The 25,919-nt window shown below is 40.6% G+C and overlaps 1 protein-coding gene across 1 annotated transcript in view; it reads left to right on the top strand.

The window, feature by feature from the left end:
* The window catches only part of LOC133049246 (ATP-binding cassette sub-family C member 4-like), a 188,504-nt gene that overhangs the window by 101,921 nt on the left and 60,664 nt on the right, over nt 1–25,919 (top strand). The window contains exon 20 of the mRNA XM_061133213.1: nt 1,214–1,293. Coding sequence (XP_060989196.1) covers nt 1,214–1,293 — 80 coding nt within the window. The remainder of the gene's footprint in view (nt 1–1,213; nt 1,294–25,919) is intronic.

Raw genomic sequence — 25,919 nt, 5'->3', positions numbered from 1 at the left:
CATTTTCCTGCCTACATCCCTCTGGTCTTCTTAGATGTTTATTCAGAAGTCTATTCTTATCACACCTTGTACACCTCTGAAAATAATGACTTATTACCCCAGTAGTAAACTCACAACTTGGAAATGGCCAGAACCCACAATTTCCCAAAATGTGAGGCACTGTGAACCATCTGGAGGGAAAAACATTACAGAGAGGTTATACATATGTTTATTTAAAGAGTATCACTTGGCAAAATTAATCTTGACAACTAAAGCAAAATTGGTGTAACAATTAGGATTAATTGTTGCATTAATTTGTTGCATACTTAGGTATTTGCAACTGTTTATTTACCAACTTAGCATTTGGAATGAGTCTCAGATGGGATGATTCTAAAATGGGGGGGGGGGGACATTCTGAAATCCACCAACACTTTTTGATACTGCCACCAGATTCCCCCATTCTTTTAAAAATCAGGGCTCAATTTCAGCTTCCCACCCCCTGCCATTTGGTGGTATTTTTGTTTCTCTTTACTTATCATCCTATTTTCTCTTTGTTTTTACCACAGACATCAGCTTATTTCATGTAAATTTGTAATACATTAAATTTATTGCAGTTTAATTGCTGAATCGTGTCTATCTGATTCTTTTGCAGTCCCATGGACTGTAGCCCACCAGGCTCCTCTGTCTGTGGGTTTCCCAGGAAAGAATACTGGAGTGAGTTGCCATTTCCTTCTCCAAGGGATCTTCCCAACCCAGGGGTTGAATCCACATCTCTTTTGTCTCCTGCGTTGGCAGGTGGATTCTTTACCACTGAGTGACTAGGGAAGTCCAAATATTTAATGGATGTATTTTTTTTTTAAAGATTTATTTATTTATTTTTGGTTATACTGGGTCTCTGTTGCTGTGTGTGGACTTTCTCTAGTTACAGTAAGGGCTACTGTTCATTGCAGTGTGTGGGCTTCTCATTGAGGTGGCTTCTCTCGTTGGTGGAGCTCAGGCTCTAAACGTATGGGCTTCAGTAGTTATGGCACACAGTCTTAGTAGCTCTGCAGCATGTGGCATCTTTCCAGACCAGGGATCGAACTCCTGTCCCCTGCACTGGGGACACTATACCACCAGGAAAGTCCCTAATTACATATACTTCAAAAAATACTGTTTTCATTTGTTCATGAATTCTTTCTCTTAGAGCTCCTATCTGAGGAAGTGAGTAATTTCTCATATCCTGTTCTTGCAGGAAGAATTTTAAATCGTTTCTCCAAAGACATTGGGCATATGGATGACTTGCTGCCTGTGATATTTCAAGATTTCATCCAGGTGATGTACCAGTCCTGTCAGAGTTCTCACAGGGAGTAGCAGAGAGCCTGTTTCTCAAGGATTTTTCATAGGGATAGAGGGCGGGCTTTTCAGTCTGCAATGTGTCCTGTTACTGTCAGTAAAGGCCGAGTTTGTGAGAAAAAGGTGCAGTTGTGATTTAGAGTCTGAGTTAACAGGAGGAGCACCTGGGGCGGGAGTGGCTACACAGTCACATCAAGGTTGGTCTGAAGCAGCAACTGCTGGGTAAGTGGTTCTCCCTCTGCCTTCCAGTTATCTCAATTCCTTTTACTGTAAGCACATTTCATAATATAGAAATAATCATCTCTCATAGAAAGATAGCCTAGGTTAAATAAATTATGCATTGTATTGGGCTTCCCAGGTGACTCAGTGATAAAGAATTCACCTGCCAGTGTAGGAGATGCAAGAGATGTAGATTTGATTCCTCGATTGGGAAGATATCTCGGAGAAGGGAATGACAACCTACTTGAGTTTTCATGCCTAGAAAATTCCATGGAAAGAGGAGCCTGGCAGGCTACAGTCCATGGGACCAAAAAGAGTCAGACACAACTGAGCATGAGCATGGTACACTGTATTACCACAGAGGACAAATATTTACTGCACCGTTTTATTTGGATAAAGCCAGGTGTGGTTACTTGCAAAGAAAAGATTGGTAAAAATTAGGTGAAAATAATACTTCAACAAGGACAATGTTGTTGCTTGGTTGCTAAGCTGTGTCCAAGTCTTTTGTGAACCCATGGACTGCGGCCCACCAGACTTCTCCATCCATGGGATTTCTCAGGCAAGAACACTGGAGTGGGTTGCCATTTCCTTTTCCAGGGGATCTTCCCAACCCAGGGATTGAATCCACATCTATTGAGTCTCCTGCATTGGCAGGTGGATTCCTTTCCACTGAGCAAATAGGGAAGCCCAACAAGAACAATTCAGTTCAGTTCAGTTGAGTCGCTCAGTCGTGTATGACTCTCTGTGACCCCATGGACTGCAGCACACCAGGCTTCCCTGTCCATCACCAACTCTCAGAGCTTGCTCAAACTCATGTCCATCGAGTCAGTGATGCCATCTGACTGTCTCATCCTCTGTTGTCCCTGTCTCCTCCTGCCCTCAATCTTTCACAGCATTAGGGTCTTTTGCAATGAGTCAATTCTTCACACCAGGTAGCCAAAGTATTGGAGTTTAAGCTTCAGCATCCATCCTTCCAATGAATATGCAGGACTGATTTTATTTAAGAATCACCACTTTGACCTTCTTGCTCTTCAAGGGACTCTCAAGAGTCTTCTCCAACACCACAGTTCAAAAGCATCAATTCTTTGGCACTCAGCTTTCTTTATGGTACAGGTCTCACAACCATACATGACTACTGGAAAAACCATAGCTTTGACTAGATGGATATGTCGTCAAAGTAATGTCTCTGCTTTTTAATATGCTGTCTAGGTTGGTCATTGCTTTTCTTCCAAGGAGCAAGCATCTTTTAATTTCATGGCTGCAGGCATCATCTGCAGTGATTTTGGTGCCCAAGAAAATAAAGTCTCCCACTGCTCACATTTTCTTACATTTTCTCCCACTTCTTACAGTTTCACTATCTATTTGCCATGAAGTGATGGGACCAGATGCCATATCTTAGTTTTTTGAACGCTGAGTGTTTTTCTCTTTTTGAATGTTGAGTTTTAAGCCAACTTTTTCACTCTCCTTTTTCACTTTCATCAAGAGCCTCTTAAGGTTTTTTTTCACTTTCTGCCATAAGGATGGTGACATCTGCATATCTGAGGTTATTGACATTTCTTCTGGCAATCTTGATTCCAGCTTGTGCTTCATCCAGATCAGCATTTTGCATGATGTACTCTGCATATAAGTTAAATAATCAGGGTGACAATATACAACCTTGACATACTCCATTCCTGATTTGGAAACAGTCTGTTTTTCTATGGCCAGTTCTAACTGTCACTTCTTGACCTGCTTACAGATTTTTCAGGAGGCAGGTAAGGTGGTCTGGTTTTCCCATCTCTTTAAGAATTTTCAAAAGTTTGTTGTGATCCACATAGTCTAAGGCTTTGGCATAGATAATAAAGCAGAAGTAGATGTTTTTTCTGGAATTCTGTTGCTTTTTCAATGATCCAACGGATGTCATCAATTTGATCTCTGATTCCTCTGCCTTTTCTAAATCCAGCTTGAACATCTGGAAGTTCACAGTTCACATACTTTTGAAGCCTGGCTTGGAGAATTTTGAGCATTACTTTTCTAGCGTGTGAGATGAGTGCAGTTATGTGGTAATTTGAGCATTCTTTGGCATTGCCTTACTTGGGATTGGAATGAAAACTGACTTTTCCAGTCTTATGGCCACTGCTGAGTTTTCCAAATTTGCTGGCATATTGTGAGTGCAGCACTTTCACAGCATCATCTTTTAGGATTTGAAATAGTTCAACTGGAGTTCTATCACCTTCACTAGCTTTGTTCATAGTGATGCTTTCTAAGGTCTGCTTGGCTTTGCATTCCAGGATGTCTGGCTCTAGGTGAGTGATCACACAATCATGGTTATCTGTGTTATGAAGATCTCTTTTGTACAGTTCTTCTGGGTATTCTTGCCACCTCTTCTTAATATCTTCTGCTTCTGTTAGATCCATACCATTTCTGTCCTTTATTGAGCCCATCTTTGCATGAAATGTTCCCTTGGTATCTCTAATTTTCTAGAAGAGATCTCTAGATCAATGTCATCTCAGAAAATGTCTTTTGTTTTTGTAGGCAGATTTTCTTTTCACAAGTTGAATGCTCTATCTTAAGTTGTCTTACAAAAAAGAGAGAGAGAGAGAAAGACCTATAGGAATGCCTTCTATTCAGTCTCTGTCTGTGAACTGTTCTAAGGAATAATATTGGGTCATCTCAGCTCTTATCCCCACATTCAGTATTGTTACTCATATGGAGTGTTTTTTTCTGTTATTTTAGTCTGTCTACTTTTCAGTGATTAAGCCTGGGGAATTTGCTTTTTCTTTCCAAGGGGTAATTTTGAAAATGAAAAGAATGTGTCAAAACCTTCACATGGAAATGCAGCAATGAACAGTTGCCTGCAGACAGCACAGCCTGTGGGCAAGGATTCCACTATTACCAATGAGAACTAAGCTGAGACTCAGCAGCAGAGAACTTACTGCAAAGAGGTTTATTTTTCTTTCTCTTCTGCAAACTTATTTTATAAATGTTCCTTGTTGGATTTAGCTACATAATTTATCCCCAGAAACAATTTTTCCCTCAAAACAGTGTCATGTTTTGACAGTGATTGTGAATTACTTTGAAAGGGTCTTGTGAAAGGTTCTGTTTCTTTGCTATAGCAAGCTAGGCCAAGGTTGTTTTTCTGCCGTGTGCTTAGCATCTGGTTAGTTAGTCATCATAATCAGAATTTGTCACATAGATTTGGATGGCATATAGAGGGACAGGGATAGATGCTACCTTATTTCAGCAGGAAATATTCTCATCAAAGAGGAGAGAAAATTCTAGTCTAGCTGATTTCCAGTCCCTCCTCTATCACTTGAAGTTCAATTATCTTGAAGTTTGGTGGAGGTGTTCTGTAGTTCATTAGAAGTAGGAGTCTGTTCTTTGAGAGAGAGACCTGGGGTGAACATGAAGCCTGAGTAATTTTCACTTGCTAAATCTCTGAAGATGGGTAAGATTGCCGAGAGAGAGGGAAGTATTTTAGGAGCCAAGATCAGAAGCTTAGGGAAGCCTTGATATTCAGAGAGAAAGCAGAGAGAGAAGGGAAGTACAGAAGACACATAAAGAACAGCAAGGAAGAGAGGAGGAGATATGGTGGAGACCCGAGGGAGGACAGGTCTGTTCAGTGCAAATGAGAAGGTGAGTCCATGGAAAGCTGTTGGTTAATTTGGAATCAGGAGGCATCTGGTGACCTGAGGAGCAGGTTTCAGATGGGAGGGGTTAGAGTGCAAAGGGCTGCAAATCCAGGAGGTGTGGAGGGAGTTGAGGTGAAGACAGACTGGAAGGAGTTTGAATGAATCAGTAGAGAGGCCCATCTGGAATGTAGGATCTGAGGAGGTGTTTGTTGCTGGTTGTTTGAGATTTTAGTTCCTGGGAGGGGAGGATGGTTGGTGATTTTTCCCTCTCTTCCATCCTTCCCTTCAACAAACAAGCATTGAGGCCATGAGGTACAGGGGTGACTCACAGGGGTGAGTCAGGCACGAAGCCCTCCCCTCGTGGGTCTCATCCAGTCCCCCAGGGAAGGAAGATATCCAGAGATTCACCCCCTGATGGCTTTGGAATCCTAACTGTGGAAGCTCTGTGGAGGAAGCTCTGGAAGACAAACTGGATGTGGAGGCTGGAGGCAGGTAGGGAGCCTGGTCCAGAAGGTGGCGGAGCTTCTAGGAGGTGACCTCTGATCCCGGGTGAGAAAAAAAGGCTGCTGCTGTGGGTGGTGGGGCTGGAGGTGCTGCTGGTTCCTCTGTGGGAGCCAGTCTTTCTCTTTAGCCCCAGCTGAGAGGGGCGAATGGAAGGCACTGGAAGGGGGTTGTTCAGTTTTGTTTTAAAGGACGTATTTCATGCCAAGTGTTTTCAAACTCATTTTTGATGGTTCTGCTCATCCATGTTGTATTTAATAAGCCTTGGAAGATACTTGATCATTTTTATTATTTGTAAAGAGTCTATTTCATATATTTCTCCTCATTTAATTCCTTCTCATTCCCTTAAATGATAGCTCAGATAATTTATTTAGTATTTTGTAATAGTGATGCCAAGTGTGGCTAATGAAAACCCTGGGTTCTGAGTAGTGGGTCTACACTTCAGGACAGAACATCTACTCAGACAATGTCACTCAGAGACCACATCCCAGCAGAGGGCAATCATGAGTTTGTGCACCATCCTGTACACTGACTCTTACAGGTACTAGATATGTTGCCTGTTCAGTCACATTGTAGTTGTTGGGCGTATTGGAGCTGTTCACCATTTCAAAAAGGATGAAGGAAAGCAGCATAAAAAATTCTGTTTATGTAGTGTGATTCACCTGATAATCATTTACGATGGCAACAACTTTAAAGTGCAGTGGGGGGCTCTGCAGGCTCCCCTTCCAAGCTTGAATCCCAGCTCTCCCTCTTCCTGTCTCTGCCCCACAAGGCCAGTCTCCTCTCAGTAACATAGAGAAAATAATACCAACTCCATAAATGTTGTGGGAAGACAAAATGAACTTGTTTTAATATTGTTCTTTGCATAACATCTAGATGCATGTTAAGCACTAAGTAATGGGTAGTTATTTTTAAAACACCATATATATTTTTAAGTGAGAAAAATTTTCTGATGACACTGGCATTATGTTCCATTAAAGTGATTGTCAGACACAGTTTCCAGGCCCATAAATATCATCTCATGAGTTTGTATTACAGAGATTCTAGGTTTGTAAGTCTTGAAAATTTTAATGGACACTTTCTTTTGTAGACTCACAGAATGAAAATCAGTTGTTTTCAAAACTGACCATTGGGCACTAAATATTTCAAATTAATGTAATTTTCATACAATTTTCCAAAGTCCCAAATAACATTGAGTAAGGAGTCTCAATTATGTACAGTTTTTGTCATTGAAATCATCACCTCCTAGAAGTCTTCCTACTAGTAAAACAAATGAAAATGAAAGTAAGATGTGGAAGTTAGATTTAGGCATTTTAATTATCCTTCAATTAAAAATAGATTTTAAAAATACCCAAAAAATAACTTATTAAATTTCGGTTAAAAAAATTGGGACTGCTTTGAGCATGAGAAGTTAAACACAGCTGTCCTCAGCAAAATGCTATAATTTATTGAGAAAACTGAATAAACCTTTCTTCCTCACACACCCCTCATTCAGGAAGAGAAAACAACAACAGAAACAACAACAAAAAAGAATCAACAACTTGGCTGAGCTTGACTGTTCATGTCCTTTCCCCTTCATGGATCACAGCCTTGTTGTGGTGAAGGGCTTGTGTAACTCAATGAAGCTGTGTGCCATGTCATGCAGGGCCAACTAAGATAGACAGGAGAGTTCTGACAAAATGTGGTCCACTGATGGAGGAAATGACACTCCAGGATTCTTGCCATGAGAACCCCATGAATAGTATGAAAAGGCCAAAAGAGATGATAAAGAAGATGAGCCCTCCAGGTTGGAAGGTGTCCAGTATGCTACTGGGGAAGAGTGGAGGGCAATTACTAACAGCTCCAGAAAGAATGAGGCACCTGGGCTGAAGAAGAAATGATGCTCAGTTGTGGAAGTGTGTGCTGGTGAAAGCGAAGTCCAATGCTGTAAAGAACAATATTGCATAGGAACCTGGAATGTTAGGTCCATGAATCAAGGTAAATTGGATGTGGTCAAGCAGGAGGATGGCAAGAGTGAACATCAACATCTTAGGAATCAGTGAACTAAAATGTAAGGGAATGGGCAAATTTAATTTAGATGGCCATTGTATCTATTTCTGTAGGCAAGAATCCCTTAGAAGGAATGGAGCAGCTCTTATAGTCAACAAAAGAGTCTGTAATGCAGCATTTGGGTGCAAACTCAAAAATGATAGAACGATCTTGGTTCACTTCCAAGGCAAACCATTCAACATCACAATAATCCAAGCCTATGCCCCAATTACTCATGCCAAAGAAGCTGAAGTTGACTGGTTCTATGAAGACCTACAACACCTTCTGGAACTAATACCAAAGAAAGATATCCTTTTCATTACAGGGAATTGGAATGCAAAAGTAGGAAATCAAGAGATACCTGGAGTAACAAGCAAGTTTGGCCTTTAGAGTACAAAATGAAGCAGGGAAAAGGCTAACAAAGTTTTGTCAAGAGAACACACTGGTCATAGCAAACACCCTCTTCCAGTAACACAAGGGATGATTCTACACATGGACATCATGAAATGATCAATACTGAAATCAGATTGATTATGTCCTTTTCAGCCAAAGATGGAGAAGCTCTATACAGTTAGCAAAAACAAGACCTGAAACTGATTGTGGCTCCGATCATCAGTTCCTTATTGCAAAATTCAGGCTTAAACTAAAGAAAGTTGGGAAAACCAATAGGCCATTCATGTTTGACCTAAATCAAATCCCTTACGGTTATACAATAGAGATGACAAATAGATTCAAGGGATTAGATCTAGTAGACAGAGTGCCTGAGAAACTACAGACAGAACACACTGCTCCTGTTGCTGCTTAGTCGCCAAGTTTGTTCTACTGTTTGTAACCCCAAGGACTGTAGTGCTCCAGGCTCCTCTGTCCATGGGATTTCCCAGGCAAAAATACTGGAGTGGGTCACTGTTTCCTTCTCCAGAGGACCTTCCCGATACAATGATAAAACCCACATCTCCAGCATTGGCAGGCAGATTCTTTACCACTGAGCCACCAGGGAAGCCCAGCAAGTGCTGTTAGGATCTTTTAATGATCAGTGTGCTCTCTGAACTGGGTGGGCTGTTATTCCCTAGACTGCAAGAAACCCAACAGAATTAGAAAATGCAGACAGAAGGTGAAATATATAAAAGAGGAGTTTATTTAGATATTAATTTTTAGAATGTGAATTGTATCTCTATATGTGATGCAGTATCAGGCAGAAATTAAAAGAAAAGACTTGGGGTCATAATGACTGAATTACTTAAATTTGGGCAAATCAATAGACCTCTTTGAGTATCAGTTTCCTGCTTTATAAACAGAGAGGATAATCCCTCCTCATATTGATGTAAGAATGAGATTACATAAAGCCTGTGAAATACTTGAGATTGGGATTCATGGAAAGTCTTATAAAATGTCACCCATAATTGATATTTGAGAGCATGGGGTGACCATCACTTCTTTGCTTGTTGGCTAGATTTAGAGAATTGTGAAATTTCTGTGTTATGAGAAAATTTGTCATGGTCTCTAGCAATAAAGCAATGTCTTATTTTTCAATTGTTTTTGGTTGGATAGGTTTTTAAACAAGACCATTAACATTTTCACAAGCATTATTTTCTTTTCTTTGCTGCTTTTTTATATATTTCATTTACAATTCATTTAAATGCCAGTGTGGCTTGTCATAAACAGCTGCTCACAGTGTAGTATGCTTTCATAGGAAGAAAGGTGCTCATGGGACTTCCTACCATAGGTGGTGGTGACATGTTCTCTGCCTTAGTCATCCTGACATTCTAACCAGGCTGCTTGCTTCCACCAAGAATGCCAACCTGGAGTGAACACAGTTGAATTTCCTGAGATTCAAGTATTTACAAAATCTAGATTTTATCCTTCCATTGGCATCAATATACCAGTTTATGGTGCATGAAATAGAAAATGTCAAATTATTCTTCTCTTTGGACTATATTGAATAATCTGGTTTGGTTTTTTTGATTCAGAGGTCCATCACTTTTTCCCTTAGTCTCCCATAAATACTTAGGAGTGTCAAAACAGTAAGTCTTCACTAAGAAAAAGGATAACTTGAAAGAGAAAGAAGATATGGAATAAGAAAAGAAACGTCTCTTTAAAAAAATTTAAAAAGGAAAGAAACATCTCAAAAGATGTTGCTTACTGCCATGTCCTTAAGTTTATCAATCTTTGGAAGACCTAGAGTAGGGAGGATAATACAGAGAGGACAAAAGTTGTAGTAGGCATGAAGTTTATTGATCATATTATTTTGAAAGTGCATCTTCAAACAAAATAGATAAGCATGATTGTCTGATACAGTTTTCACTGTGATCAAAGAAAAGCCACAGTCACTTTGGTATGTGTGACATCATCACCACATCTAGGAAAAGTAGCACCTGCTCTGATATGTCTCTAGATAATACTAAACTGTCCTAGTGGTTAGAATGAGTGGTCTGTTAGGGCTCAACTTCATGAGATTCTTAATATCTGGGGGACTCATAAATCTGTGAGTTTATGAGTATACATATAACTCCTCACCCCTCCTCTCCTGGCTGCTGGCATGCAGAGCACACTGAAGGGTGGTGATGATGAGTTAAGAGTTTCTGTTTGTTATGCTTGATCTGTTTAGCACTTTATTTCATTACCTTTTATTGCCTACCACCATCCTTTTATGTTGCTGGTATCCCAGATTTTACTGAGATTGAGAGTGGGTGTAGAGTCTTACCATCCCTGTTAATAATATTCTGGAAGGTTTGTCCTAAACCCTGTCTCAGCACAATACTGAGCTAGTGGAATTTCCCCTCCAGGTATAGGCTGTCGTTCTCCACAAACTAAAGAATTTTTCTGAATTGTGAAAAATCACCATTTTCTTTCAAGTTGAAGATTTCATCTAAGATTTTTAAAATATTTTTTCATGTGGATTCATAGACTTGGGGAAGAACTTCCCAAATGATGTGCTCCAAATGGGAAATATATAAAAATAATGATTCTCCTTATTTGGGGGGGATCAGGACTTGAGTCACTTGCTTCTGGGACAATATGCTTCTTTCTGTAGACCCGTCTTTGTCTCTGTGCCTGTGAGATAGAGGTTCAGAAGCACTGGCCTTGGTGATGTGGCCCATCAACTGGGCCTGAAGTCAAACCAGATGGGGGGAATTTTGTGTGTAGCTTGATCTGAATTTTTTGGAATTCTTGAGAATATAGGAGAAAGAAATGAGGTTGGCTTTAAGGAAGGGATGTGTATTGCACACAAGAATCTTTTGTTTCCTTCTTCAAATGATTTTTGCTTAGATACTATTTTCATCTGCCAACTTCTATAAAGGGTTTGAGATAGCTGGCATTAAAGATTCACAAATGTGTATACATATAACTGTAAACCCATACACTGTTTATATATATATAATATTCAATCCACAATGAGGGTGGCTATAGTATTACCCATAAGTAGGTGTTAGAGACATCCTGTTTGAATTGCTTCAGAATTTAGGGGAATGAAATCTGAAGGACGTGACCTAACTTCAGAGCGTCTGAGAGCATTAATAATGGGACTTCAATGGGAAAAAAAAAAAATGGGCATCTAAGGAAAATGCATCGGCTCAGTTCCTGTGAAGCCCTTCACTTTGATACCTCTACTTCCTTACCTCTACTTCCCAGGTTATCTGCCAGGCTGTGTTTAGTCTTAAAAGGCCCTCACCTAGGGAGAGCCAGATTATTGAAACTGATGAATGTTGTCCATAAAATAATGTGAGTCTGCTAAAAAACTGTAATTTGGACTTTTTTATTGATGTTTTAGCAGGGTTTTTTTTGACAACCAACAATGGCAAGTCAAGTGACTTAAGACCAGACATAGATCTGAAGGTCTAATAGGAGAGAGGTCAGGCAGGCCTATTTTTCTCCACTTACGACTGGAATGTAATGCTTCGGAATCCCATCCTCTTCACTCTGTGTTTTATTTCGATACCACGGCAAGTGTGGGAGAAACACACATCGAGATGATAGAGTTTGGTTCCCAAGGGCTCATGGACACAATCACGGTTCTGGACGTTTCCTCCTCCTCCCAGGCTCCTCCTGCCTGCGGCTGTGGCTCTAGGATTCCCTGAGTACAAACCGCTCCTGCCTTTCTCCTTGACCTGCAGTCCTTCCTGGAAAAATGTAGGACAACCACTTACCCTGCCATCTTTATGTTGTATCTGTAAATGAAAATGAAGTTCTTACTTTTCTCATTCACAAGATAGGTGTGAAGATCCTCCGAGATAACGCAATCTGGAAGAGCTGTGAAATGATACAAGTCTCTATGATACAAACATTTTACCCCGCCTACCCGTCCCTCAGCGATGCGCCTGGGCCAGCAGCCCTGGGTGACAAGGTGGGGAGGCCCTGGCTAGTGAGCACGGGGTGCAGGTGCTGGTGCTGAGAAGACACAGAGCAACCAGTGTTAACTCAGAAGGCATCAAACCTTCTCATCCCAGCTCCTTTTTGGTCAAAAGTACCATCAAGTCTAGTTACTGCCTGCAAGTTATTCTTGACAGTCTTTCTATTTGTTAAAGTGAAAGTGAAAGTTGCTCGGTTGTGTCCGACTCTGCGAATTCTCCAGGCCAGAATACTGGAGTGGGTAGCTGTTCCCTTTTCCAGGGTCCATTTGTTAAAGCAGTCTATAAAATTCATCCTTAAGTCTCTTAGAATTTTCTAAAAATGTTCCTGAATTCTTCACTGTGTTTCCCCAGCACTCTGCCTTGTGCAGATCACCATTAATTCATATCCACCTGAGATCACAAACTTTGGAGGCCTTGGACCAGACTGAATCTGCACATCCCCGCCACCCCACCCCACTGTCATAGCAAGCAGACACTAAGTGTTGGTTGCAGTCTTAAAAAGTAAGGGTATCATCCTTCTCCTGATGAAGATGGATGCTTAAATCATCGCCAACCAATGATTTTGTTTTCTATTCTGCTGCTGCTACTGCTAAGTCACTTCAGTCATGTCCGACTCTGTGAGACCCCATCCCTGGGATTCTCCAGGCAAGAACACTGGAGTGGGTTGCCATTTCCTTCTCCAATGCATAAAAGTGAAAAGTGAAAGTGAAGTCGCTCAGTCATGTCCAACTCTTCTCGACCCCATGGACTGCAGCCTACCAGGCTCCTCAGTCCATGGGATTTTCCAGGCAAGAGTACTGGAGTGGGTTGCCATTTCTATTCTACCATCTCTCTTTTTTTGGCCGAGATCATTTCCCAAGATAAAATCATCTCATGGGATAATATGAGGATTAAGAGAGTGTTCATGGAACTCTTAGCACAGTATCTTACATACAGTAAACACCTGGTAAATGGCATCTGCTGTTGTTATAATCATTAGCCTTTTGGAATGGGCATTTTAAATACTTAGTATAATTATATAAAGATGGCTGTATGTTGGGGGCAAGCTTAAATATGTCATAAAGGCTCATGACATGAGCTTCCTGGCTTCGTGACTTAGACTTATCAGTCTCCATCAAGTTGCTTTTCCTTTCCCTGTGCCTCACTCTCTCCATCTGTAAAATGAGATAATACTCTTACTAGATAAAGCTATTGTAAGGATTAATGAGTTAATATATTTGAAGGTATAGTCCTGTATACAGTCGACACTCAGTAAATATTAACTATGTATAGAAAATCTAGAAAGAGGAATTCCTGCTTCCAAAGGTCAACATTTAAATTTTGTCCGACTCTTCTGAACACTGAATTTGTAATTAACCACTTCTTTATCCCTCCATGCATAGCTGAGGTGTCTCGATTCCTCACCTGTAATGCCTGCTTGCTCATCTGTCTACTAACACCGGTTGACTCCTGATAGTTTGGGATTCAGCTCCTACTCTCTGAGCCTCAGGTATTCTCTCTGTTAAAAGTAGTAATGCCTGCCTCATGGGGCTACTGAGTGTATCACAAGAGCTGATACCTAGAAAGTTCTTATCAGAGTGTTTGGCATATGCACTAGATGTCATGAGGTCTACCTATAATTTTATTTCTTTGGAAGGGAAAGCATTCCCTCCTGTCCCAACAAGTCTTTTTGAGGAAAGGAGTTTAATTTCAAAAGAACAAACCATTACAGTTTATCTTTGAAAAGTACCCTTCATAGGAACGCCTCTGTATCTATTTTTGCTATTTCAGACATTTCTTCTTGTGATTGGCATGGTGGGCATGATGGTGGCTGCGGTTCCTTAGGTTGCTATACCTGTGATTCCCCTTGGCATCATTTTCTTTGTCCTCCAGTGGTACTTCTTAAGGACATCACGAGATGTGAAACGCCTAGAATGTACAAGTGAGTACCGGGGCTCTCAGGTTGGGATGGCAGTGCAGGCTGACTTCTGTTTATGCTATAATTAACAAGACCCCTGAAATTCTGCAGACTCTGCCTTCTGGAATTTCTCACAAGTCAACATTAGATAATTGAAATGTATGGCCACTGTGAGTCGGCGTGGTTCTTAAGGCAAATAGAGCTGGTGGCAGGTCAGCTGCAGCTTTGCATTTTAGCACAAGGAGGATGGATGTGAGCACCATGAGGACAGGGACCATTTCTGTCTTGTTCATGATATATTTCTTGACATAGAGTATCCACTCTATAAATATTCTTCTTAAAAATATTTTATCCTGTTGGAACTAATGTAGAGGGAAAATAGACAATTTTTCTCCTCCTGAAGTTACCAGAAATGGCAATGAAAAGATTTGAAAAAGGAAAGAAGACCTTAGGAAATATGTCAGAAGTGATATTTTTGAAAAATACATTTTCTTCACATGTTTAAGTAAGTTGCAGTTGTTAAGCGTATTGAAAAGATACATGTTAGTCTCTTAGTTTTGTCTGACTCTTTGCAACCCCATGGACTGTAGCCCATCAGGCTCCTCTGTCCATGGAATTCTCCACACAAAAACACTGGAGTGGATAGCCATTCCCTTCTCCAGAGGATCTTCCCAACCTAGGGATTGAAGCCAGTTCTCCTGGATTGCAGGTGGATTCTTTACTGTCTGATCTACCAGGGAAGCCCTATTGAAAAGATAAGCCTTATTATTTTCAGGTTTGCCCTTTATTGTTACTAGTATTTGGGGTGATACGACACTGTTTATGGTCCCCCCTTTTTCAGAGCTATTCATGTAAACAATGCTTGAAAGAATCCCTTAGGAGGACACAAGAGGGGGATCTGTTCAGTATGCATTTAGTCTATTACTCCATTCAACTTCCTAGTTTTAGAATAATGGGAACAGGGACTTCCCTGTTGTCTGTGGTCAAGCCTCTGTGCTTCTGCTGTGGGGACACAGCTTCAATCCCTGGTCAGGGAACTAAGATCCTATATGATGCAGCCAAAAAAAAAAGAATGATGGGGATCACATTTTATGACTAATCATTCTATCGTACAAGTGATCACAGATGATGGAATAATTGAATTTATCTCATTAGTCTAATTTTGTGAGATGTTTGGATGGATGGAGAGCACTAGAGTCCAGGTGTGTATGACATGCTGAGGTGACTTGGTTGATGGTAGGACCTGGGGAGGCAGAAGAGGAATGATGAGCTCCATCTAGTCTTCTGTGAAGACAAGGCTTCAGTCATTTTATGATTTGAGGTTGCCCATGAAATGAGGTCATTCAAGGGTCCTGCTGAAAAGCAGCTCTCTGGTACATTCAGTGAGGGGTTGTTCCAGAAGGAACACTTGACAGAGACTTTTGCTGGGGAAGGGCCATTTCCCATCCATACAGCAGTGGAGAGAAGGGCTCCTCCTGAGGCTTTTTGCAAGAATCAATACAGGATTTTCTCAATATCTGATCTGGAGAGTCTGAGGATTTAGCATCATCTCTGTGGCATATTTGGATTTTCTTGCACCCTAGTAGGCTGCAACAAGTTAGACACTAAATTCAATTCAGATACCCCCTCCTCCACACCCCAGATAACCAAATGTGGTGGCCAGTTGATTAGAACTATGTTCTCTTTCTAGGTGGTGGGTCTGTGCCATAAATAATAACACTGCTGTTTTCTCTAAATAGTAACTGATAGTATATTTTAGGGCTTCCCAGGTGGCTCAGTGAGAAAAGAATCTGCCTGCCAATGCAGGAGATGCAGGAGAAATGGATTCAATCCCTGGGTTGGGAAGATTTCCTGAAAGAGGAAATGGCAACCCAGTCCAGTATTCTTGCCTGTGTAATCCCATGGACAGAGAAGGGGGGCTACAGTCCATGGGGTCCCAAAGAGTCAGACACGATTGAGTGAATGACTGAGAGTGTATCTTCAGGTCCCTGCTGGAGCCACCAGCAAAAAGGACACCTGACTGCTGTGACCAGAAGGCATAAGCCTGCTCCAGCCTTGTGCTCTGAAGGACCACTGAGGTTTAGTTTCAGATCCTACTGCCTAGCTGCCTCTGGAAGCTTAGGTTGACATTTTTATCTTAATGACATATTGGAAGCTAATTATAATGGGGTTTTGAGAGTCACCTTTTTACAAAAGTGATCATAGCAATGCTCAGTCATGGACAAGTACATAAAACCAGGGTGACACTTGGTTGCCTTTCTCTAGCCAGCTTTTTGCATTTGGCAGTGCCTGAATGATGAAGCCATATCCAAATTCTGGCTGAAAAAGTGCTGGGATCAACCTTGCAGTGTCTGCTATGAGCATTACTGTGGGAGGGTTAGTATGTGTGTCAGGTGTATTAGGACCATGGATACTCAAGTCTACTGATTTAAGTTCTTATACTAGATTCCCCGGTACTTTGTTCAACCTCAGGTGCTTAATAAGATGGGCAAATAATGGTGAAGGCTGTTGGATGGTACCTGAGTAAGAGTTGAGGGTTTTTTGCACATAGATAACAAAGTCTGGAGAAAAATACACATCATTACACACGGCCATCCTTAACCCTGATTATTCTCCCTCTGAGACACTGCTGTTGTAATTAAAAGTGCAACCTTGGGAATCGGAAAGTTGGGTCTCACACCCAGGTCTATCACTTAGGTGGGTTAATGTGGTTAATCCTGGGCAGTGAATGCTCTTAATCCCTCAGTCTCTGGAGTTCTCACGAGGATTTCTTGAATCAATGCTTATAAAGTACTTGCTGGCCATGACCGAAGGCATTGGAACCTTGAACATGAGGGAGTCAAGAACTTAACAACTAGCAGGTCTCACGTAGCTTGAATGATAACCTGGCAGCAGGGCTGTCAGTCCAGGGTCCCCTTGCCAGTGAAGATCTGCAGTCCTGGTGGGGTATATCCCCAAGTGTCCTCAGGGTTGTGGGAACCACAGACATCAGTCCTGTGAACTGTAGGGTTACATGTGTCTGTGACTGTGGACTGATGCCATGGCTGTGACATAATCTGCTTCAGGACTTGTGGACTCAGTGCTTGTGGGAAAAAGATGTTACTTTGGGCAAGACAGCACCAGAGCCTTGACTTCCCCTCTGCCCCTGTACTAGCTAATTTTCTTTGCAGACCCTTCAGTTCATGCATTCTGGCATCCTGCTCAGCCCTAAATGAGATTTGAAAGAACAGGATGACTTTTCATGGGTCCACATCCCCCCAGCCTGTAACTGTTAGGCATGAGGTGAGGTGGGTGATGAGGTGTTTGGGTTCCCTGGTGTTCAAGGCTGAGACGACACCTGGTTTCTAAAGCTGACCCCATCCTCCCTCCCTGCTGGAGAGAATCAGCTGCACTTTGATCTCCTGATGGAGAAGCAGGGAGGGAGGCCACGCTGGAGAGTTCATTCCAGGAGGGAATGTTCCCTGGGGGAACAGTCAACGTCTACATCTGCTTCCTGCTCAGAAACCTTGTCTCTGATGAATAGTGTTGACATCACAACATTTGCTCAGGAAACAAGAGCCTGGTTCTGGTGAGTTTTCTGTGCTCTCTGTAGCTGGACTCTTGGCATCCTCCTGACAGGGTGATGGGGCCTGGAATTCACCTGCATCATTCCTGTGAGCACCCTGCTTCCAGACTGAGTTCTGGAGGTGGTTTGGGACACTTACTGGGGTTCAGGAAAGGCCTGAACAGAGTCCCTAGCCTTTATTATTTGGAGCATGAGCTCAATCTGAGTTTATGTTGCTCTTATAAGCACTAAGTTATAGGAAGCTATAAAATTAGTCAATAGGGTGAAGAGAGAGAGCAGTGTGGATGCTGGAATGAGAACACAGGCACACAACTGGATGATCAGAAGCACCTCTGAGTCACTTTAAGCTCTTTGCCTAAACAGCATACAAAGGGGTAAGTGTTAGATCATACTGTAGTTCAGAGATCCAGCAGGGCAGTTATGAAAACATCCATCAGGTTCCCAGAGTGGAAGTCAAGGCTATTCAAAGACTCCTTGGTTGTATGAGTCCTGTGGGCACAAGGGTGATCACACAGAGGCTCCTGGCGCAGGTGCAGGGAGAGTCCCAGATGGGGGAGACAGCAGACTGTCTGCTCCCCTTACTCGTCTCCCCCTGTCCTGGGTCTGGCTCTGTACCAGTGTAGGGATGTACTGATTCTATCCCAGCCCTTCGGTTACTCATCTAAAGTGGAGACAAAATTCAGATAGTTCATCAAAATTCAGGGTGGTGAGGACTCTACTGGGAATTAAATTTTAGAATGCTACTGATTCAAAAATTAGTGAACAATAATTACTCACCCATGGCAAAGAATGAAATATTGCCATTTGCAGCAACACAAATAGATCTAGAAAATATTTCTTAGTAAAGTAAGTCAGAGAAAGACAAATATGGTATCACTTATACATGGAATCTAAAAATAATACAAATGAATCTGTATGCAAAATGGAAATAGACTCAGAGACACAGGACACAAACTTATGTATGGTTACCAAACGGGAAATGGAGGGAGGGCAGAAAAAATTAGAAGTATGGGATTAATAGACGCACTACTATTAATATGTCAAATAGATAACAACTAGGATTTACTGTGAAGCACAGGTAATTTTATTCAGTATCTTGTAATAACCTGTAATGGAAGGTAATCAGAAAAAAAATAATTGAATGACTATACTGTGTACCTGAAATTAACACATTATTATAAATCAACATGTTTTTAAAAAGTTGTGAACAGTTTTCACCTGGAGAGATGCCAGAAGAGTTTGGAGGGAGGCGTGTTTGAGAGGACCTTGATGAAAGAACCAGTAACGAATTTCTTTATCTAAATCTAGCTGGGATTTGAATTTGATCAAAGGTAGTTTCAAAGAGAATCTCTCATTCCCAGGTCATTAAAGTGAAGATTGGTGTGAGCAGGAGTTTGAGGGTCACAGGAAAGATTCCCTTTGGTGGGATGTGTGACCACAGAGCCTGGGAGGCAGTGGTTTCCTCACACCCAGCCTCCCTGACTTTCTCTGTCGTGTGTCTGTCTCTGCTTCCCCAGCTCGGAGTCTGGTATTGTCCCACTTAATATCTTCTCTGCGGGGACTTTGGACCATCCGTGCATACAGAGCCAGACAGAGGTTTCAGGAAGTGTTCAATGCATACCAGGATTTGCACTCAGGTCTGTAATTTTCTGGAGATGATTTCAAAGGATGGAATGTGCTGCCTTCTGAGGCCTGACTTCCCTCTCAAGTGGCCTTCCTGGCCTGCATCTCTCTCTGTGGCACCCCTCACCCCCTCTGCACACCTGCCTCCCTCACCCCTTCCTCTCAGCATCCCCTCTGCTCTGCTCTTCCCCATCACACCCCTGCTTTTCTCCCCTGACTGGCTTATACTGTGCTTCCGCCACTGTGGCTTTCTGTCTTTTTAGAGCAGGGGCCAGCAAACTTTTCTTTTTTGCAAAGATCCAAATAAAAATGTTGTAGACTCTGTGTGCTATACTGTGTCTATTGCAACTGCTCATCTTTGCTGTTGTAGCACAAAGACAAGCAAAGAAAATATATCAGTGAATGGCTATACCTGGGTTCCAATAAAACTTTATTTACAGAACTAGTTGGTGGCTGTTCTTGCCCTCCAGACTGTGGTTTGCTCTTTTCAGAGCATGCAGGTTGGCAGATGTGATTGAGGAAAATAATTTCCTGATTTGCTACCCACTTGATTATGTTTGGTATCAGTGAATTTTTTTTTTTTTCCCCTCCTGGGTAGAAAGTTCAGAGTTTTCTCTAAGTCTATAAAATCCAAGCCAAACTTTCCAGTCATTGCTGTATTTAGAAGATAAAATGGCATTTTGAAAGCTATGTGCAGAACCTGTTAGCTGATGGTCATATAGACAATGGCTCCTATGAATACACACCGTAGGGCCCTGTAGTGAGGGCAGAAGGTGCTGGAAACAGTGTGAGCTGTGATCTCTGCTGTGTGAGAGCTGGGAACAGTCGGCTCTGTGAGAGGATGATCTTCACGCTGAGGCCCAGCACTGCAGGAAATGCACCGATGAGACGATTTTCATTCTTGTGATAGTATTTCTGTAACTGTGGGTTAAAATTTTCAATGCATGCTTTCTGGACTGATTCCTGTGTGTCCCATACATTGTCTTGTGTTAGAAGCTGGTTTTCTGGAAACTTCAGGTTCCTTGGGTGTGTAACTTTGCTGTCCTACCTTGTATAAAATCTTTTGTAGCTCAGCTGAGAAAATGCTACACCAAATGAGAAGCAGCTAACATGGTTTTTCTGTTTATATATTACACTTATTATGGTTCACAAATCCAGAGGCTTGGTTCCTGCTTTTGACGACGTCCCGATGGCTCGCTGTGTATCTAGATGGCATCTGTGCCATCTTTGTCACTGTTGTTGCATTTGGGGCCCTGATTCTGGTAGAATGTAAGTACAGATGTGAATACTTATGGTATGTTTACATTTTATAGCTTTGTTTGTAGTTATTAAACTCTTAACATCATGTCTAATATATACTCTTTGGTTCTAATGAGTTGTATTAAAGTGTCTGAAGCATGTGACTCCATAGTGTGTCCATGTGAAGTCATTTGTATCTTGATGAGAACTTTTATCTTTTTTTAAAAATTTACTTATTTATTTACAGTAGGTCCTTGTTGACACCTTTTTTTAAAAAAAAATTTGATTGACATATGCTTGATTTACAGTGTGTTAGCTTCAGGTATATAGCCAAGTGAATCTGTTATACATATATCCACTTTTTTAAAGATTATTTTTCCATGCCCCATAAACATTGGGGTGAATGTATATTTTTTTAGTAATTTGCATTTTGATTAATACTTCAAATGAATTGTCTTTTAGAAAAGAATTCTGTTTTTGACTTTAGGAATCTTTAGGAGCAAAGACCAGGTATGAATGTGCCTGCACCAGCAGACCTGTGGTGCCTTGGGCCCCTGCTTTGGCTCGCTCAGGCCATCCTTTCATTTTTATTTTAAGTTTTATTGGGTATAGTTCATTTACACTGTTGTCTTAGTTTCTGATATATAGCAAAGTAAATCTGCTGTACATATACATATATCCACACTTTTTAAGATTCTTTTCCCATATAGATCATTACAGAGTTCTCTGTACTTTGCAGTAGTTTCTTATTAGTTATCTATTTTAATATTTCATATATAGTAGTATGTATGTGTCAATCCCAGTCTTCCAATTTATCCCTCCCCTCCCTTATCCCCTGGTAATCATAAGTTTATTTTGTACATCTGTTACTCCACTTCTGTTTTGTAGATAAGTTCATTTGTAGCCTTTTATTAGATTCCATATATAAGCAGTATCACACTCTATTTTTCTCTGTCCGACTTACTTCACTCAGTATGAAAATCTCTAGGTCCAGCCATGTTGCTGCAAATGGCATTATTTCGCCCATTGTTATGGCTGGGTAACATTCCATTGTATGTATGGCACCGCATCTTCCTCATCCATTGGTCTTTTGATGGACACTTAGGTGGCTTCCCTGTCTGGGCATTGTAACTAGTGCTGCAGTGAACATAAGAGTGGATGTGTCTTTTGGAATTATGGTTTTCTCTGGATATATGCCCAGGAGTGGGATTGCTGGATCACATGGTAGCTCTATTTTTAGTTTTTAAAGACACCTCCATATTGTTCTCCATAGTGGCTCTACCAGTTTACATTCCCACCAACAGTGGGGGAGGGTTCCCTTTTCTCCACATCATCTTCAGTATTTACTGTTTGTAGACCTTTTAATGATGGTCATTCTGACTGCTGTGAGGTGAGAACTCACTGTAGTTTTTTTTTTTTTTTACTTTTTTTTTCACTGTAGTTTTGATATGCATTTTGCTAATAATTAGAGATGTTGATCATCTTTTCATGTGCTTTTTGGCCATCTATATGTCTTCTTTGGAGAATCTCTGTTTTAATCCTCTGCCCATTTTTTTTTATTTTGTTGTTTGTTTATTTATTTATTTTTTGATATTGAACTGCATGAACTGTTTGTATATTTTGGAGAGTAATCCCTTGTCAGTCACTTCATTTGCAAATATTTCCCGCCATTCTGCAGGTTGTCTTTGGTATTTTTATGGTTTTATTTGCTCTACAAAAGCTTTTAAGCTTAATTGGGTCCCATTTGTTTATATTTTATTTTATTTCTCTATGAGGTTGGTAAATATAAAGCTTACTGCAATTTGTGTCACAGAGAGCTCTCCTTATGTTTTCATATAAGAGTTTTGTAGTGTCTAGTCTTACATTTATGTCTGTAATCCATTTTGAGTTTATTTTTGTGTATGATGTTAGGGAGTGTTCTAATTTTATTCTTTTACATGTAGCTGTCCAGTTTGCCAGTACCAATTATTGAAGAAACTGTCTTTTTTTCTGTTGTATATTCTTGCATCTTTTGCCATAGGTGACCTTAGGTGCATAGGTTTATCTCTGGACTTCCTGTCCTGTTCCATTGATCTGTATTTCTGTTTTGGTGGCAGTAGCATACTGTTCCAATTACTGTAGCTTTGTAGTATGGTCTGAAGACAGGGTATGTGATTTCTCCTAGCTTAATTTTTCTTTTTTGTTTTTCTCAAGGTTACATTGGCTATTCATGGTATTTTGTGTTTCCATACAAAATGTAAATTTTGTTCTAATTCTGTGAACAATGCCATTGGTAATTTGATAGGGATTGCATTAAATCTGTAGATTACTTTGAGTTGTTTGCTTTTTTGTTTGTTTACAGTAGGTCATCATGGAGATCTTTTACCTTTTTATCTTTCTTTGAATGGGTTGAGGTCTACACAGCTGTAGCAGCATGGCCTTCTGAACATTCCAGGTAGTGTCCTATAGTTGTATGGAGAGAATCAATTTACTAGTAAGCTCTCTGTACAACTTAGGTTTAAGGTTTTAGCTTTTGGGCTACTTGGATCTATTGGTTGTAGGGGTCTCGTGTACTGGGGTGAGAAAGATTCTCTGTAGCGAAAACAGTATCCTCACTGCTGTGTGGGTCCCAGATGAGCAGTAGTTGGAATGTGTGGCAAGAATTCATCATCCCTCACTATTCCATAACAATAACCCTGAATCACAGTGTTTGATAATGGAAAAATGAGAGTAATATTTTAGATTTAAAAGCACTGGCTCTTAGGACCCATTGCCTTGTTTTTGTGATTTCAACTACATTGGACATAGAAAGTGAAATTACATAATGATAATTGAAGCATAAGGAAAAAATCTGAACAATGTCATCCTCACCTATATTATACTGGCAAGTGTATCTCAAGCCAGGTGGGATTAATATGATAAAGGACAAAAATGGTAAGGATCTAAAAGAAGCAGAAGAGATTAGGAAGAGGTGACAAGAATACACAGAAGAACTGTACAAAAAAGTCTTAATGACCTGGATAACCATGATGGTGTGGTCACTCACCTAGAGCAAGACATCCTGGAGTGTGAAGTCAAGTGGGCCTTAACTTCAAAGCATTACTAGAAACAAAGTTAGTGAAGGTAATGGAATTACAGCTCAGCAATTTAAAATCCTAAAAGATGATTCTGTTGAAGTGCTACACTCAATATACTACCAACTCTGGAAAACTCAGCAGTGGCCACAGGATTGGAAAAGGTCAGTTTTCATTCCAATCCCAAAGAAAGGCAATGCCAAAAATGTTCAAACTATCATACAATTGGACACATTCTACATGCTAGTAAGGTTATACTCAAATTCCTTCAAACAAGACTTCAACAGTACATGAACCAGGAATTTCCATCTGTACAAGCTGGGTTTGGAAAAGGCAGAGGAACCAGAGATTGAATTGCCAACATTCACTGGATCATAGAGAAAGCAAGGGAATTCCAGAAAAACATCTGCTTTGTTGACTATGTGAAAGCTTTGACTGTGTGGATCACAAACAACTGTGGCAAATTCTGAAAGAGATAGGAATACCAGACCACCTTACCTGTCTCCTGAGAAACCTGCATGCAGGTCAAGAAGAAACAGTTTGTATTTCCATACAAATTGTGAAATTATTTGTTCTAGTTCTGTGAAAAATACCATTGGTAGTTTGATAGGGATTGCAAAAAACCTCGAATAGCCAAAGTAATCTTGAGAAAGAAGAATGGAACTGGAAGAATCAACCTGCCTGACTTCAGGCTCTACTACAAAGCCACAGTCCTCAAGACAGTATGGTACTGGCACAAAGACAGAGATATAGATCAATGAAACAAAATAGAAAGCCCAGAGATAAATCCACGAACCTATGGTCACCTTATCTTTGACAAAGGAGGCATGAATATACAATAGAGAAAAGATAATCTCTTTAACAAGTGTTGCTGGGAAAACTGGTCAACTACTTGTAAAAGAATGAAACTAGAACACTTTGTAACACCATACACAAAAATAAACTCAAAATGGATTAAAGATCTAAACATAAGACCAGAAACTATAAAACTCCTAGAGGAAAATATAGGCAAAACACTCTCCAACATAAATCACAGCAGGATCCTCTATGACCCACCTCCCAGAGTAATGGAAATAAAAGCAAAAATAAACAAATGGGACCTAATTAAACTTAAAAGCTTTTGCACAATGAAGGAAGCTATAAGCAAGGTGAAAAGACAGCCTTCAGAATGGGAGAAAATAATAGCAAACGAAGCAACTGACAAAGAATTAATCTCAAAAATATACAAGCAACTCCTGTAGCTCAATTCCAGAAAAATAAATGACCCAATCAAAAAATGGGCCAAAGAACTAAACAGACATTTCTCCAAAGAAGACATACAGATGGCTAACAAACACATGAAAAGATGCTCAACATCACTCATTATCAGAGAAATGCAAATCAGAACCACAATGAAGTACCATCTCATGCTGGTCAGAATGGCTGCTATCAAAAAGTCTACAAAGAATAAATGCTAGAGAGAGTGTGGAGAAAAAGGAACACTCTTACACTGTTGGTGGGAATGCAAAACTAGCACAGTGACTGCGGAGAACAGTGTGGAGATTCCTTAAAAAACTGGAAATAGAACTGCCATATGACCCAGCAATCCCACTGCTGGGCATACACACCGAGGAAACCAGAATTGAAAGAGACACGTGTACCCCAATGTTCATCACAGCATTGTTTATAATAGCCAGGACATGGAAGCAACCTAGATTTCCATCAGCAGATGAATGGATAAGAAAACTGTGGTACATATACACAATGGAATATTACTCTGCCATTAAAAATAATACATTTGAATCAGTGTTAATGAAGTGGATGAAACTGGAGCTTATTATACAAAGTAAGCCAGAAAGAAAAACACCAATACAGTATATTAATGCATATATATATGGGATTTAGAAAGATGGTAATGATAACCCTAATTGTGAGACAGCAAAAGAGACACAGATGTATAGAACAGTCTTTTGGACTCTGTGAGAGAGGGCGAGGGTGGGATGATTTGAGAGAATAGCATTGAAACATGTATATTATCATATGTGAAACAGATCACCAGTCCAGGTTCGATACATGAGACAGGGTGCTCAGGGCTGGTGCACTGGGATGACCCTGAGGGATGGGATGGGGACGGAGGTGGGAGGGGGGTTCAGGATGGGAAACACATGTACACCCATGGCTGACTCATGTCGGTGTATGGCAAAAACCACTACAATATTGTAAAGTAATTAGCTTCCAATTAAAATTTTAAAAAAATAAAGAGTAGGAGAGGAATTGTTGAGTGTTGGCATACCTTATACAAACTAATAAAACTATTCTGAAGAAAAATTGAAATAATAAAAAAAAGAAAAAGTTTGAACTGGACGTGGAACAATGGACTGGTTCAAAATTGGGAAAGGAGTATGACAAAGCTGCATATTGTCACTGTGTTTATTTAACTTATTTGCAGAATACATCATGCAAAATGCCAGGCTGGATGAAACACAAACTGGAATCAAGATTGCTGGGAGAAATATCAATAACCTGTGATATGCAGATGAT

Source organism: Dama dama, chromosome 30 (genome assembly GCF_033118175.1).
Source record: "Dama dama isolate Ldn47 chromosome 30, ASM3311817v1, whole genome shotgun sequence".
NCBI classification, from domain to species: Eukaryota; Metazoa; Chordata; class Mammalia; order Artiodactyla; family Cervidae; genus Dama; species Dama dama.
This window is presented reverse-complemented; position numbering and strand designations above follow the sequence as displayed.